The sequence below is a fragment of the Sander lucioperca genome, chromosome 3 (assembly GCF_008315115.2).
Source record: "Sander lucioperca isolate FBNREF2018 chromosome 3, SLUC_FBN_1.2, whole genome shotgun sequence".
NCBI lineage: Eukaryota > Metazoa > Chordata > Actinopteri > Perciformes > Percidae > Sander > Sander lucioperca.
In genome coordinates, this window is record NC_050175.1 from 1024834 (window position 1) to 1041264 (window position 16431).

Genomic DNA, 16431 nt, shown 5'->3' on the forward strand with positions numbered 1-16431 from the left:
TACGGGAGAAGCTGGAGAGGCATAGCTTTCTCCCCACCGAATAAGGCTAATAAAGTAATGATTAAAAAAACACAAATGCTTGGTCAAGGGCCCGGCCCGGCCCGGCCCGGCCCGGCCCGAGGATAGCAGCGGAAAATATTGGCCCGAGGGTCGGGTCGGGCCGGGTCGGGCTCAGGCAGAGAATCTAAACTCTACTCCAGCTTACAGCGGGGTCTCTGAGCATGACTGGCTGAGCGACGAGCTAGTGGCCCCGGCAGGCGCTAGCTGGCTGTCGCGTCACTTTATGGAGCTTCTCAACTCCGAAAACTTTGAAGCAAATTGTCAATTCGGCAACGATTTAAGCAAGACTGCCTATATTCGTAATCTAAACAGTTCATTTCTCGCCTAAAGCGTTCTCAGAAGTGAATTTTGTGATGAATAAAATGGCGAAAATTGTTAAAATTGTCCCGTTGTTGGTCTGTCTATGTACCGGAAACCCGACCCTCGTTGAATGCCGAAATGAATATTGGGATACGGGTGCTGCCAAGTTCATACAAGTTACCAAACAATGCATCCTCGGTAAAATGGGTCAAGAACATTTCCGGGAATCTTAACTGTTCTTGGTGAAATGCGAACTTGTGTATTGCGACAGTACTTTGGCAACACAAGATGATGTTTCACAGGGACACAAGAACACAAGTCAATAGAAGAACACAGCCTATGAATAAGTCCCTGAGGCTTATCATCAATGGTTTAGAAATTGGTAAAAAGGCTGATGAAACTTGAGTTTGTCTGTGATTTGGTGATTCACTTGAGTTGTAGGTGTTCTGTGTCAGATGTGAAAGATATCAATGATTGGTATAGCTTGATTGTGCTTGAGCAATTTAAAAACTCAGTTCCAGAACAGTAGTGTATTGCCAGCCACCATGTCATTATCTTGTTGAAGATCCTATTTATCATATTGTTGTGTCTTCACATTTTAGTGAGTTGGTCTTTCCCGTCTCGCATGGTGAGTCGGAGCACATGGGTGTTGGGAAGTATTGCATTCTAAGACTTTCTTTTGGCCCTGTGTCAAAAGAAGGTCCCAGCTTACATCAACACACGTCGGTTAATGGGTAAACCAAATCAAACCCATTCCCACTATTAGCCAGCCATTTGAGCACCTGATTATCGATTGTGTAGGCCCACTTTCTGGTTCAAGGTCTTGTAATATGTAATTTTTGACAACCTGACAAGTTAATCGGAATCAAAAGAATAGCTTTCATCACTCCAACTGGGCTGTATTCTCACACTGTCACCCCTTTCGGTTCCGAAAACGTTCCAACGGTTGATGAATAAAGTCGTTGGCAATTTGGAAGGCTCACATGTTAACATGACAACATTAGCATTTAGCTCAAAGCACAGGCTCACAGTACTGCTTAGACCCTTGTTTGCATTTGTTTTGCATCCATCTGTTACCATGAAGTGCTCTGCTTAGCAGAACTCTAGTCTCAAAATAAAACTATATGATTTCCAACTAGTCCATTTAGATTATTCACCTGACAATTTCCACTGCTTAGTTTGCACCAGGGCTGTAGTCAAGTCCACCTCTATTGAGTCCAAGACCAGGACTAGTCAAGACCGAGTCCAAATGAGAGACAGTCAATACCGAGACAGAAAAAAAAGAATCCTCTTCAAGACCACTTACTTACCTGTTCATAATGTGATGTGAGAGACGGTATATCTTCTACTTTAAGATGATAATTTTGCTTTATTATTTGTAACAATCAAAAAGCAAGTGCAGAGTAACACACTGTAGGATCAAATTAGGCCATATTATTTACTTAAAATATAAAATGGAAATGTTCCCATTCTTGAACTTATTACCTGTCCTAAAGAATCCAGAGTACAGTGTTCGCTGACATTGTGTCTGTGTCTAAATGAAAAGGATTGATACCTGATGATTGAGGTATATGATGCAGCCAGGCGTATCCCAGGCAACCAATCTCAACGCCTGTTCTAGATGGATTTTTAATTAAACTAATATCTGTTTTCTGAACAGAACTGAAGAAGGAAGTTACTTTAGAACAAAAGCATATAGTGCTAGACTCTGTCGAGACCAACTAGAATATTTGGCGAGTCCAATTCCCAAGTCCGGGACAAGTCTGAGTCCAAACACCAACGAGTCCACGACGAGTCCGAGACAACAGAGAAGCGTCTCGAGTCCGGACTCAGCCCTGGTTTGCACTACATTACGCACCTGCATATGAACACTAGCAGCCAAATATGGCTCAACCCCCTGACAATAACTTCACACTATTCATTTGAGTGCATTATTATATTTATTTAGCAATTCCACATTGTAGTGTGGGATTTCATGTTCTCTCTCTTATCACAGGTCATATCTTTAAAACGTGCTGTTTGCAGGATATATTTTCTGTTTGACTTAAAGGACTTCAGTAACTAATCAACCATCAGTGGCATGGTGCAACTAGAAGTCCACAATTACTGTTTTAAAATTCTGAAAGAAATCTGATAATTTATTAATATTTTTAAATCTTTTGGTAGGTAATGTTTTTAATATGCTCTATTGTAGTATGGCCTAATATATTGAACTGAGGTGCTATTCATTTACTGAATGATCTCTTGTACAGCAGACACACTGATTAGTATGTAGCAACTTTCAGAAGCAGAAATGGCAAGAAAGAGGAAACGACAAATGAAACTGATGTAATGCTTGACAGGCGGTTGGAAGGAAGTCATAGTGGGTTGAATTTGTGAGAGGTTAGACTAGAGACAATCAAAGGACAACGCAAGGTTGAGAGCTGCTGAGGAAGGCAAGGCAGAAGAAAGGAAAGGAGGGACAGAGACAGGTAGAGAGGGAAGACTGGATGGAAACAAAAAAAGAAGAAATGAAGAAAGAGCGACCATAAGAGAAAGGAAGGAGGAGAGGCCATGGACCTGACACCACTTTGCAGCCAAGGATAAACTATCACTCTCTCTCGTTTTCTCTTTCATTCGGCCTTGATCTATTCTTACTGTAGAGCTTCTGGAGTGCCTGCTCAAATGGTTTGCCATACTGCCTGCACCACACATCATTTGTTAACAGGGAATCCAGAGTTCTTGCGGTTGAGGAGCAGAGCTGCATAGCAACCCCACAGCACTTCCTGTTGGGTCGAGGGTTGAACGTCGGTGCCCGTTGTTCACTGCGGTGCCCCCTCTGCTTTAAGAAAAGCAGCCGGGAAGCAGTTCACTTACAATCGGCTTTGTGCTTCGTTGTGAGGAGAAGAGAAATGAGCGGAAAGGCAAAACACACTCAGTTCACTGCACTCTTTAACAGGCAGGGACCTCTATATTGTTTAAAAGTCCCATATTGTAAAAAAATTTAAAAAAAGTGAGATTTTCTAGTCTTTTTTTATTATAAAGCAGGTTGAGGTGTTATATAAATACTGTTAAAGTATTAAAACTCCCAATCCACAGAGAAATGCTCACAGCCCGTATTCAGAAACTGTGCCTTTAAACGAGCCATCAGGACTTCCGTACGGTACCATACTACACTATACTATATATAGGTAGAACGTGCCGCTACAGTATCATTACAGTCTTTCCCGGGTGCACTGACAGTGAAAAGCAGACTGGGCTTTTTCGGAAGAGGGGCTTAAAGAGACAGGCGCTAAAACAGAGCGTTTCAAACAGTTTCTGAGAGCGTTTCAGACAGACAGACAGGGAATACAGGTATATTCAGACTGACAGTATGAGAAAAATAATGTGTTTTTGAACATTAAAGCATGTAAACATGTTCTGGTAGAAACCAGATGAGCCCTTTAACTAATATGGTTCTTTGAGGGCCGACAGTAAGATTTTTGGAATAACGGTGCTGATATCGCTGAGCATTGCTATCAGTATTCATAACTTTAATGTTGTCTGTTTGCATGAACAAAAAGTTTAAAATATTCATATCAATCAAAATCAATATCCTTTCATACAGGATTTTCTTTTGTCAGGGAATAAACATTCTAAAACATCTACAACATGTGATAGTGTTGGTGAAGAGTGTGGACTGCCTATTTTTAGTAGCAAAACACTGTAAAACATGTTATTAATAGAAAATGTGTTTTTCACCACCATACCCAGTTCTTTGTTTACAGCCACAACGGCCAGGGCCGGCTGGGTTAACTCACATAAGCAGCTTAAGTAAGAGCAATGTCAATGGGAATGGGATTATCGTCTCTGCTTCCATGGTCACGTGAGTGCATATGCTCTCCAAACTTTACTCACATTAAACAGGACAAGTAAATCAAATAACAACAAATCATGAAACACTGTTGATTTGGTTGTAATAAACTAATCATTATTCATGTGATTGGATGGACCGTCTGTCATACATTTGTCCTATTCAAGATAAAATAGCATAAGATAGACTTTATTAATCCAATTATAGCAGCTCAAAAGAAACATTCACACACATCAGAATAACACAAATACACATTAAATAGACATAGGAAAAATATACAAAAAGTATTATATGAAATAGAAAAAAATAGAATAAGAGTTTTAATAATAATAGTAATATGTACACTATAAAGAGCCTTATATAAACAGACAGTATATACAGTATACACAGATATACAGATGAGTAACGTGCAGATGAATAGAAATGACATATTGCACAGTAGGAGGTGACATGGAGTAATAAATAAATAAATATACATAGTGCAGAATATTGTCAAGTGATGGCTCATGTTGCAGAATCAGCTAGTAGTGCTACATTATAATGTAATAAATGGATTAAAAAAATGATAAAGATTAGACATACAGGTCAGTGCAATAATGTTTTTTTAGTGTGGAGTTCACTTTATAATTCATCTCTATATTCTCACCAATTCATTAACCAAACACAAATTAAAGCAACAAAACAGCAACATCCGCCTTTATCGGTCTTTTTCACAGCAGACACCAGTGTATTTAATAACAGCTGATTAATATGTCTCCACTCATGTTCCAAAGCCCCGATGTTGTGCATGCATTAGTCTGGATCAACGGAAGTACATTTCCTGACAGCCTGGCGCAATGTCAGGCATTACCCCTGACCTTCTACTCTCTGCGTGTTTCCGTCAAAATCCCTTCACTCCGGGAAACAACATTACTATGGGAAACAACATTATTTTCATTGTTTTATTGTATTTGAAATCTGTGGAAAATTCTCTGTGTGGCCCTGATAATGACTTGCCTACTTTTACTTGCACAGATAGCTGTCTGTTTCATGGGTGGGCCGTAGCCAACATGGGCCTAATGATGGTCAAACATCTTTACATAACCTTTAAATGAAACTGAGCCATCATTATTAGTGACACCTATGCTTTTCCTGCTAAGTCAAATGTCTGCCATTAGAAAGGCCCATTATTGGTGATGAGGGAAGGAATAGTTCCTGGGCCCTGGTATTGTTTGTTGCTGACAGACACACCTAAATGGAATCGGGTCAGCAGTGATGTTATCAGTTACACCTGTGTTTTCCTGCAATGCTGGGTCAAGGTGTCTGTAGTGAAAAAGGGCCTTTTGGCAGAGTCATACTGATACTTTTCCTGAAAAACTGGAAAAAACACATTTAACTCTCATTTAACTAAAAAAAAGAGAGCTTGGACTTCTTGAACTGTGGACATGTGAATGGTACAGTGAAGACCTGAAATAAAGCCCATAATTCAACACAAACACAGTGAGTCAGCCCAAATACATACATATGTGCTGGTTACAGTATTGGAATTATTTTGAATTGTATTTGAATTTTATTTAAAGAAGAATAACAGAAAACTTAAGAATGAAAGCAGAACAAGTGATTCAAAGAAAAGAATAAATATTTTAATGCTTAATAATGTCAATGCTTAAATATTAACCTCTACTCCCACCTAGTGGTCAATAGTGTTAAGTACAACAACAACAGTCATTTAACCAATCCTCACTTTTCAGAAGGGAACCAGCAAATGTTTAGTATTTTCCCCTGATTACTTGAATGATGAGTCAATTATCAAAAATGTTCAAAATTAATTTTCTGTCAATCCATTATTATAGTATATATAGTAGTTGTATCAGAACTACTTCACAGCATAATTAGCAATTACTCTTTACGTTGCTGCATATTTTCCTAATCACAGATAGGCCTACAGAAACTCCTGCACTCTTTGCAATATTTTTGTGTAACCAAAGTCCAGACCTCTGTAATGGCGTTAGAAGTGTAAAACCAGTGATTACTTCCCTCAAGTATACATTTACACTATTTTTCAGACCACCATTGATTCATCAAACATCAAACATCTTGTGTTGATGGTCTTTTTTACTGACCATGAACAAAACTGTTAGTAATGTGCTGACTACCACACAATTCTGACTGATACAGACTTGCTATCCTTGCTTGTTTAACCCACTTTGTCTTAGTCCACTTGGCTTTGTAAGATGGTCACTAACATAACCAGCTTGACTGGTCTTTACAGGGTTGTGACATCATCCAGTTTAGTACTGTGGGAAAGTTTACCACCTGAATAGAGTGAATGGTCAGTTACAACTTGAACTTTCATCTCCAATCCTAAACTCTTCTGTGAAACATAAAGTGCCCTTTGTACAGGAATATGTGAATGTGTTTAGTGACCTCTAAAACATTAGTTCCCATTCACCTCAGGGGTTTTGTGCTGACATGGTGCTGCACTGACTTACTCTGTGCTATATGTATGAGTTAATATAAACTTGTAAAATTGTCTAAATACGTTCTTGACAAGCTCAAGTGAAAAAGCCACAGAGGACAGAAAACATTTATGCAATGTTTAATGTCTTCTAACATTCATGACTCAAATGCAAACAAAGTCATTCAGCTACACAAATCCTTGGAATAAAAATGGTCTGCTAAATTCTACTATTGTCTGGCTTTCAGATGCTGAAATGTCCCAGACAAAGACAGCCGTGGTTAACAGACACAGCAACACCCTCGTTCCCCTGGCTTCACCTCTGTTTAGTTGTTATCAATAATCCTCTCTTGACATAACCACCTCTTCCACAAACAGGTATTTAACCTCGTAGCATTCCGCACCCCTTTTTTTTTTAGTGGGGTAGGAGACAGGGGATGTTCAGGGGGAGATAAAAGGTCAACAGTAGATGCCATATAGAAGTAATAATATTAATAATAAAAATGATGATATTACATTATTATCCAAACCAGATTCATTTAACATAAAGTGGGCATGTCTGTGAAGGGGAGACTCATGGGTACCCATAAAAGCCATTTTCATTCAGATATCTTGACATGAGAGGTCAAGGGACCCCTTTGAAAATGGCCATACCAGTTTTTCCCTCTCCAAAATGTAGCGTAACATTAGTGAGTTATTTAACCCCCTTCCTTGACAATCTAGCATAATGGTGGTAGCCTACCAATGGATTGTCTAGATCTAGTTTCATATGATACCAATAGCCCGCTATAGCCTCTGAAACAAATCAAATACTGCAGTGTCTGCTTCAGACAAATAAAACTGTTGTTTCCACCAAGGCATTATTTTTTGTAATTTAAAGATTATTTTTGGGGGGGCTTTTTTGTCCTTTATAAGATAGGATAGCTGAAGACAGGAAAGGGGGGAGAGAGAGGGGGGATGACATTCAGCAAAGGGCTGCGGGTCAGACTCGAACCTGGCCCGCTGCAGTAAGGACTGAGCCTTAGTATATGGGGCGCATGCTCAACCAGGTGAGCTACCAGGGAGCCCCTACCAAGGCATTATTACTGTACCCGTTGTGATCATCCATGTGAGAGCTGTGAAGAGCACCATTTTGTTTGTCCACTCCAGTTCAACCGCCTGTTTAATTTGAAGTCAAATTATAATATGCAGATTAGGCTAATATGTTGTTTTGGATGTTTTATATGTCAGAGTGCAGGAAGATGGAGAAACATGTTTGATGCTAAACCAGGAGTTTTCTTGTTTTTTTTAAATGGAAGCAGCTTTTTGCATAATTTTGTATAACTGGCACATATCTGCCATTTGCTAATATATAAATTAAAAAATGCCACAAAAGAGTGCTGTGTTAAACTACTCCTTTCAGTGCCCTTGTCAGTGTTTTTGTTTTCAGTTTATTTACTTTTTAATTATTTAATTTGTTACTGCCCTTTAACCTACAGCCCTAATATGCCTACTGTAAATTACTTTGACACAGAGGTCAACATATGACTTCCGTCAGTCAGACTGGTGTTGGACTTTTAGATTTACATTTTTTTATAGCTTTAGATAAACACACTAATTATTATTCTGTAGCCTATAATTACGGTTTTTATCTCAGTATCAGTATCTCAGTATGGACTGAGTTTTCTGTCTCACTTGTGTTTTTCACTTTCAAAATGAACATTTTGCCAGTTATAAAATTTAAATGTAGCTTTTAACAAAACCAGTAACGTAAGGCCTTTAACCAAGCTATTTTAGCATAAGTGATTTACCAGTAGTATTAGGGCTAGCCGGTGCAGGTGCAGCTTGTAAGCCAGACTTAACTAAGCTAGTGAAATGTATATGAAATTGGTATCGGTGAATAATATTTTCTAGGTGGTAGCTTGTTAGTCATATCTTACTGTCTTACGTAGGCTATAATGTTAGTGTACATAACTTGAATAAAACAGGTGCAGTCCGGTGAGTTTCTTTGGTTGTGGATGCACCACCCCCAGTCTTCCTTTTTTCCGTTTGGGCGGAGTCTCTGGTTTCTGCTGGGAGTGTCCCTCGGTGACTTGAGTGAGAGCAGACAGACAGACAGACAGACATACACATCGTTGGAAGAGAGAGGATACGCACCTGTTGAACAGCAGCGGTCTGGTTTAAATACAGTTTTATTTCACTTGTTTTTCCTGAGAGTTTCAGAGTCTGAGCCTTCAGGATGACGGACACTCTTTTACCAAACGGCATCAAAGACAGCGGAGGAGACAGCAGTTATTTCAAAAAAGTGAGTTTTTCTTCTCGTCACTTCACTTCGTAAATAAATCCGTCTGCGTCATGTTAACGGACAGGGAGATGCCAGCGCACATTTCTACAGTTGAAAATGGGCAAATGACTTTAGCTTACTGTTTAGTTACGGCTTGACTGGAACATTTACATTTTCCTAATTCATTACCAGCATACAAAAGCCATTTAACAGAACCCTCTTCACCATATTAACTAGGTTAACGTTACTTGTCTTTAGGTTGTTTACCTAACGTTATGTATGGTAGGCTAACCTACATGTATAATTTAGCCTAACATTACCCATGTTCACAGTTTCAAGCTATAACGTACGTTAACTGGCGATGGAAACTATATTTTTCTATTTTTGCTATGTAGCTATATTAGATACAATAAAACATACAATAAAAAAACAACTTTATTCTTAATTATCACATACACAGAGTACAATGTATTGACATTTTAGTTCTGCAGTTTAACCCATCCATAGTAATGGTATAGGAGCAGTGGACAGCTAGCTAATCGCATCCGGGGAGCAACTTGGGGTTCAATGTCTTGAGGAGCCTGGTTATTAAACCGCCAACCTTGTGGTTATGGGGCGACCACTCTACCAATAATTCAAATGTGTATACAAAGCACCACATGGATAACATTAAAGTAATATAAACTTAGAATTTTTCATTTTATTTTTAAAAACCGCATGGTTTCAGTCTGACATTTAGCACAACAATTACTACAGCTCCTGATGTGTCACCAACAGCAGCAGAAGCCACAGCACTGTCAGCTTCAGGTGTGTGTGTGTGTGTGTGTGTGTGTGTGTGTGTGTGTGTGTGTGTGTGTGTGTGTGTGTGTGAGTGAGTGAGTGAGAGAGACTCCCATGATAACTTTATCTCATGCAGTTACTGATAGTGAGAGAGACTGAAAGGTCAGTGACCAAACATCCCATAATTACCATCATCAGTTTCCTGCTAGTTGTCAGAGGTGTGGTGGTGATTGCCATGTAACAGAAAGTGTAATGGATAAGGGATTCCTCAAAAGCTTTGTTGATACTCTGGTAATCTTAGGTCAGATTAGCCTCCTGCCCTTAGATCATTTTGGCAGACGTGTTGATTAACTGTATCTTACAGCTACACACATTGGATAACAGCATCAGCTAAAAGTTTTAAATGCAAATACAAGTGCCAGGTTATCTAAATTCATAGATCAGATTAGGGTAATTTTTACACTGCTGGTGTTTGTGTTGAAGTTGACGCCCTTTCATCATTTAAATAAGATGATGAGCTATTGTGGCAATCATTAAAGTTATTCACATTCGCAGTATAGATTGAGATTATGAGAAAAGCACTTGGCAGTAGTTGAGTGATTATCTAATGCATTTTTCACGAGTTCCCTGTCTGCCATGCTGTGGTCCATGTCTCATTCATCCACATTTGTACTAGTGTCCTCAACCGGGGTGTTTTTATAGACAAGCTTGTTTAGATGGGCATCTGAAAAGGGCCTTTGTGTCTTCCAATCCCCCCGAATCCCCCTCTGAACGCTGTCTGGATTTAGGCTCTGTGCTGCACTTCCTGTGTCTATAAAAAGGTCAGTGGGAGCCAGGTTCTGGCACTGCCACAGGACATGATGGGAGACCATAGAGTCTAATACCTCAATCCCAAACTGTTTCCTTTATGGCTGGAACACACATTGTAGAGCCTTTCTCCATCGTTCTCACTTCATTTCCTTTGTCCTCTGTATTTCTTAGTGTTTAACACTAAGGAGTCTCTACTTTCATTGCAGAAACCCTTCTCAGTTTAAAAAGGCTTGCACATTTGTGGAAACCACACATCAATGAGTTCTGCATTCTCATTTCGTGATGTTAAAGAGATTTGCAATTTGGAAAGTTTTTGGTCAAATTTTAACCAAGTGGAGCCAAGACGATCTTTGCTTTCATGTTCTGTGCCCCTCTTTCTCTTGGGTGAAAATGAGTTTAATGATTTACAAGGCCTCACTGGGTTCTACTGATGCTCCAGGGAGCTGTTGTGGTTCAGGGCTGCCTTCCCAGCCGTCCACTGTTTCACCTCCAGCTGGCTGAGGTCCGACTCAACGGCTGCAGGATGGAAAGATGGCAGAACAATCTCCTTATCCTCCACGGCCAACGAGAGCATTGACGTAGCATCTGGCCCCAGGCCGTCCTTCAGCCAGACCACAGACACAAATTGACAACATGTGTCCTGGTTAAAAACCCAGACAAGCTTTCTCGACTTGGAGACACGCTAGAATCCCTTAGCAGGGTTTGTATTGAAAAAAAAGTTGCTGCGATCAAATATGGTGTTTTTCACTTTTACAGTATTTCACTACATATAGAGATGTCTTTCTTTGGATTAAATAAAGCACATTCCCTTTTGACCAGGACATTCTGGGTATTTATATGGTGAACAAGCAATTAAGAGTCGGCTACGCTGCCAAAAATGGTTGGTGGCTGTAAACAATTATCCCATGAACCATTACTCTACATGTCCTTTATGAAGCCTCAGTTATACAACAGCAGAATGATTGGCTGTTTGATGGAAATGATAACAAACAGGACTTTCTTTGTTTTTCTGTAATGAAGTATTTTGTATGCTCGTAGAAAAAGGCTGTACTGCTTGAGTATGCCAGTGGGTAGGAGGGGTTCCATTCCCTGAGTAGTTCAGTAGGTTAGGCAAGGCAGTAGCATAGCCAGAGCTAGGGGTCGGTTCCATGTGTCATTTCATGTTGATCGAGTTTTCATCCAAAAGGTCTACGTTGTTAAGTGACAGTCAACAATGCCTAAGACAATCCAAAATGTAAAAGTATGTTAATGTCTCTAACTTAGCATGCCAGGAAGAGGACTATCTGTAACTGACATGATGTATTGGTCACTGATACCTGATCAGAGTAGTGTTGCCACACAGGATCAGGATCATCACTTTGGAATGCATGGGTTGAGGTTTCATAGCGTGCAATGTATTAAAAATGGAAACACTGCTATGACTACTATCAACCACTAGCCACCCCCTTGTTCTTTAACACAAACATAAATCTCAGTTGTAATGATGCTGCAGTAAGTCCACGCCCCTCCAGTCGTACGCTAACATCCTCGCCCTGCTGTCATTCTAAGAATAGCTGCTGCAACATCAAGCCGGCTCTCATTTGTGTAAATGGTTAATCATTACACTCTGAGGTCACTGAAGTCTTTGTACAGGAACACCCAAGTGACTACAGTGGATTGGTTGTAGAGAAAATTTCAAGTTAAATGTGACCCTTGTTGGAACCGTTTGACCTGAGTTATGGAAATTTGTACTTAAGGACACTGTCACTGCTTACCCATTTTACAGGATGTCTCTCTGGATGAGAGCATCAGCCACATGATTCAGTAAATGTAAAAGACTGACTTGAAAATATGAAAATTAGATTTTTTGGTTTTTATACATCCCTAATTTTGTAAGTCTATAAATTCTTAGATTCCATCTTTGGTGCGGAGCGCTCATCGCTGTTGTGTTTATAAACTACCCGTCTCAGCAATAATTTCTCTAACAGTGATCCCTGACTTCGACATCCTTTAAAAGTCAATGAATTCTTCCTGTTGCTGTTGTGCATGAAATCACCTTGACATTTACATGACATTACATGAACATGTAATTATACTGATGAATTTTTTTCATTCATGGTTACATAAATATTTATTTCCTTCATGTAGAAACTGAAGCTCGTTTTGCTGCTGACCTCAGACAGTCAGATAAATAAATGTAAAAGTATCCCAAGTTGAGGACTGTAAACCAACTGGTTTTACTAAGCTGACTGGTTTCTGTGCATCATGCTGTTTTTTGCCATCCGTAGTCAAGCCACACCTCTGTTGTGCTGTTAGTCAGTCAGTATGAATGTTTAAGGCCAGTTTATCTGTACTGGTAGGGACAGCCTGTTGACTTAAGGCTGGGAAGCTGGTGGTTGTGATAGGGACAAGGACACACAATACAGCTGCATACAGGCCGTTAGGCTACATGTAAACATAAAGAGTGATAGCATGTGTTTGTGTTGAGTACAGTATAACAAGGTGCAGCTCCTTCTACACCCAACTTAGGCTTATTTTTTACTGTTACATCAGGGAGTAAAGAATAAGATAGTAAATAATTCACATCAATTTAGTGTACAAAAAAAGTTGACATCAGGGAAATATTTAGACCAACTGATGTCTAGTACTACTATAATACTACTACTAAGTAGTTTGGTGTATTGGTCAAATAATAACATCTTGCCATCTCTGTGGCTGAACGATTTAATAACAAACCTGTGAACCTGGACAATTTTAGCCCTGACTGAGCTGACATATTATATTTAATATTATTAAGCAAGATGTATTCAGACAAACAAAAACTTTTTCTGAATGCTCTGAACATAAACAAAGACACTGGTTCAGTAGATTGTATAACCACTGTTCACAATTGTACAGCAACAATATGTTATGGAAAGAAAAACTTGGGACTGACTGCTATACATACATACATAGATTAAAAAACAGAGTTTGAATGACTTTAAGGAAATTGAAGATCTATTTTGTGATTGTTATTAACCAAATAATTGCAACATAAAAACATAAATGAGGAAATCATCCTACTTTTTGCAGTATGCACATTTTTCTTGATGCCCATGCAGTTTTTTCCATTTATTTACCCAATATATTATCTTCTGCTGACATGTTTGTTCTTGCATCTCCTTGTCCCAGGGTTGTAACCCGTTTGCCCAGACTGGACGAAGCAAACTTCAGAATAAACGAGCCAGTGTGAACCAGCAGATCATCAAACAGATGAGGATGAGGGCTGGAGCTGAGAACCTGCTGAAGTAAGTAGCTAAAGTGTGAATTCTTTTAGTGGGAAGTGCAGGATGGTTTAAACTCCCAGCTATGCATTTTTATTTGTCGCATAAGGGAAAGCTAACTGTTATAAGTTTATCCCTCTCTGCTCACACCATTCATCCATGTATCATTCATTTATCTGTATTGCTAGTCAGTTATGTCACTGTGGTATACTGTATGTGACCTCTAGTTAACTCCAGCTGGTCTGTTGAGACGTGTTGACATCATCTCCTTCATTGTTATCAGTTGTCATGAATTCTTGTTGAGATTTAAAACAACACATGGGACAGCTACTATTGGGTAACAATCCTGAAGAGGAGCATTCTATGTACCATGGAAACAAAGTTCGGTGATATGTAGTTTAGAAAAAAATGTAAACATTTTGCTGAGCATGATATTTGATATGATGCATGTGCTTTTTGTATTTTTGCACTTGTTATTCCCTGGTGTGTGTGTGTGTGTGTGTGTGTGTGTGTGTGTGTGTGTGTGTGTGTGTGTGTGTGTGTGTGTGTGTGTGTGTGTGTGTGTGTGTGTGTGTGTGTGTGTGTGTGTGTGTTAAGTGTTCATAATGGAAATCCTTTATTGCCGTCAGTTCATCATTTATACAACCGAAGTGTTTACTTAAAGTTAGTTCACACAGCATTCCGGGATAGGAGAAAAACGTGCTCTGGTTTATTGGCATTTCTTTAAACCAATCACGTAATCGTATTTGAGTACTTTGCCAGGTGTTTATGTTTCTGTCTGTTTGTCTTTCTGTGGACAGATGTTGTCACAGAAAGACGCAAGTGCGTCGGAAGTAGGGGGGCAGGAAACAGGGAAGCAGCCATTGGCCTCCCCACTTTACATCCCTGGCCCGATTTGGCTTTGTGGCTGTTGTGATCCCATCACAAGATGCAAAACTTGTGGGAAAACGACAGCCTCAAAAATTTGAATCAACAGCTCTCTGACAGTGTGAACGTAAATGGAATATTATAAGCTTTATAAAAGTAGTGTTTATTGCTGGCTCACTGTATTGGATTGGATTGCATTAGATTATACAGTTCTTCCTGTTACTGTGTCCATCTTCTGTTCTGTGTGGCCTTTAGTAAGAATAATGTGCCCCACAGTAGTCAGAATGGTGTTAAGTTTACTGAAATGTAAGGGCCTTCTGTTTAAAAAAGTGTGTTGTGGTGTATTCTGTCATTAAGAGTCTAGAGAAACGAAAGGTACAACGGTGCACATTTGTGAGTGTAGCCTCAATTTCTCCCACTGGGATTCTCGGATCAGCTCTCTTTCCGCTTATGTTAAGATTAGTCTGGTGAGGGAGGATACTCGTGTGTGTGTGTGTGTGTGTGTGTGTGTGTGTGTGTGTGTGTGTGTGTGTGTGCGCGTGCGCTCTGCCTGTCTAAGCCCACTGTCGGCCTGAGAAGCCTCCACATTCCTCTAGTACTTCACATAGTCTGCCAAGGCAAGGGGCAAATTGACTGTGTTTACCAGCCCAGCTGCATCTATGAGTTTCAGGTATGCTCTATGCACCTATTTAGACATCCACCTGGGTTATCATGTTAAAAACAGATTTGTTCAATAAATAAACTACGTCCTTTTTTTAAATTATAAAAAATAAAGTTTGAGTCATTATGGCCCATGTAGAACCTACATCCTTGTTTTTATTGAGTAGACTGTGTGTGTGTGTGTGTGGGTGTGTGTGTCTGTGTCTTTTGCTTTTTTCCTCATTCGTTGCCATCCTTATCCTCACTTTTTCTTCTTTTTTTTGTTCTGCATTCCACTCTCTATCAGCAACAGGTGGAGTCAGTCTGGTCAGACCAGTTCTCTTCTCTTCTCTTCTCTTCTCTTCTCTTCTCTTCTCTTCTCTTCTGCAACAGTGGTCATGGAGCCATGGGCCACATGTCAGGCTTTATCCTGGCAATGTATTATTGTTGTGCCACACTAAGCTTTATAGAATAGAGAGTAAATTTCTCAGTAAACTCCAATCATTATCAGTACCAGATATCTCTTTTCATATTAAAGGCTCCAAGGAAAAATACAACTACCTGTCAATCTGCCAAAAACATAAAAACAGCTTTTTCAGAAAAAAGGATGGGTGAACTTCAGTGAAACCACACTTTCTGGTTTACAGTCGCATTCCCACGCTCTGTGGGATGATATTTAATATTAAATTAGATATTAATAACAACCTCTGGGCTGGCGAGCTGGTATCTATTCTGTCCAAACCTCCACCCTGATTCCCCAGGCCAAACCTCCTCAGAAATCCTCTCAGCAGGCCAAAAAGTATGTGATGGTGTGGCGTCAATGTTAAGCAGGGGTTGACGTCCCAATGTTCCAATGTGTTGTATGGGGGAGAAAAACTACAGTCAGTAATTTAAGAGCATGAATCAAGACCAAAGAGCAGAGTGAGCCAGTTTTAAAGATCAAACTATTGGGTGGTACATAGCTCGCAGTAGACTCCATTGATTCGTAAAATGTTTTAAGACATCCTCCATTATACAGCATCCAAGGTCACATTATATTATTTGGTACTAATAGTTTGTTTGTGCTTAGACCACTTTTTCCATATGTGTAACAAACTTTTTTGAAGTTGTAACTTTTGGAATATTTTATGTTGAAATGTTCAAATGGAAGAAAATAAATTCACACCCATCAAAAACTGTTTGTTAAGAACTAGTTTCTCTT

At 39.6% G+C, this 16431-nt stretch overlaps 1 protein-coding gene across 2 annotated transcripts in view; it reads left to right on the forward strand.

Annotated features, from left to right (window-relative positions):
* Positions 1–8644: 8644 nt before the first annotated feature.
* The window catches only part of rhpn2 (rhophilin, Rho GTPase binding protein 2), a 29199-nt gene continuing 21412 nt past the window's right edge, over positions 8645–16431 (forward strand). For both annotated transcript variants that reach the window (XM_031309223.2, XM_031309230.2), the window contains exons 1-2: positions 8645–8913; positions 13633–13748. In XM_031309223.2, coding sequence (XP_031165083.1) covers positions 8848–8913; positions 13633–13748 — 182 coding nt within the window. In that variant the 5' untranslated portion in view covers positions 8645–8847. The remainder of the gene's footprint in view (positions 8914–13632; positions 13749–16431) is intronic.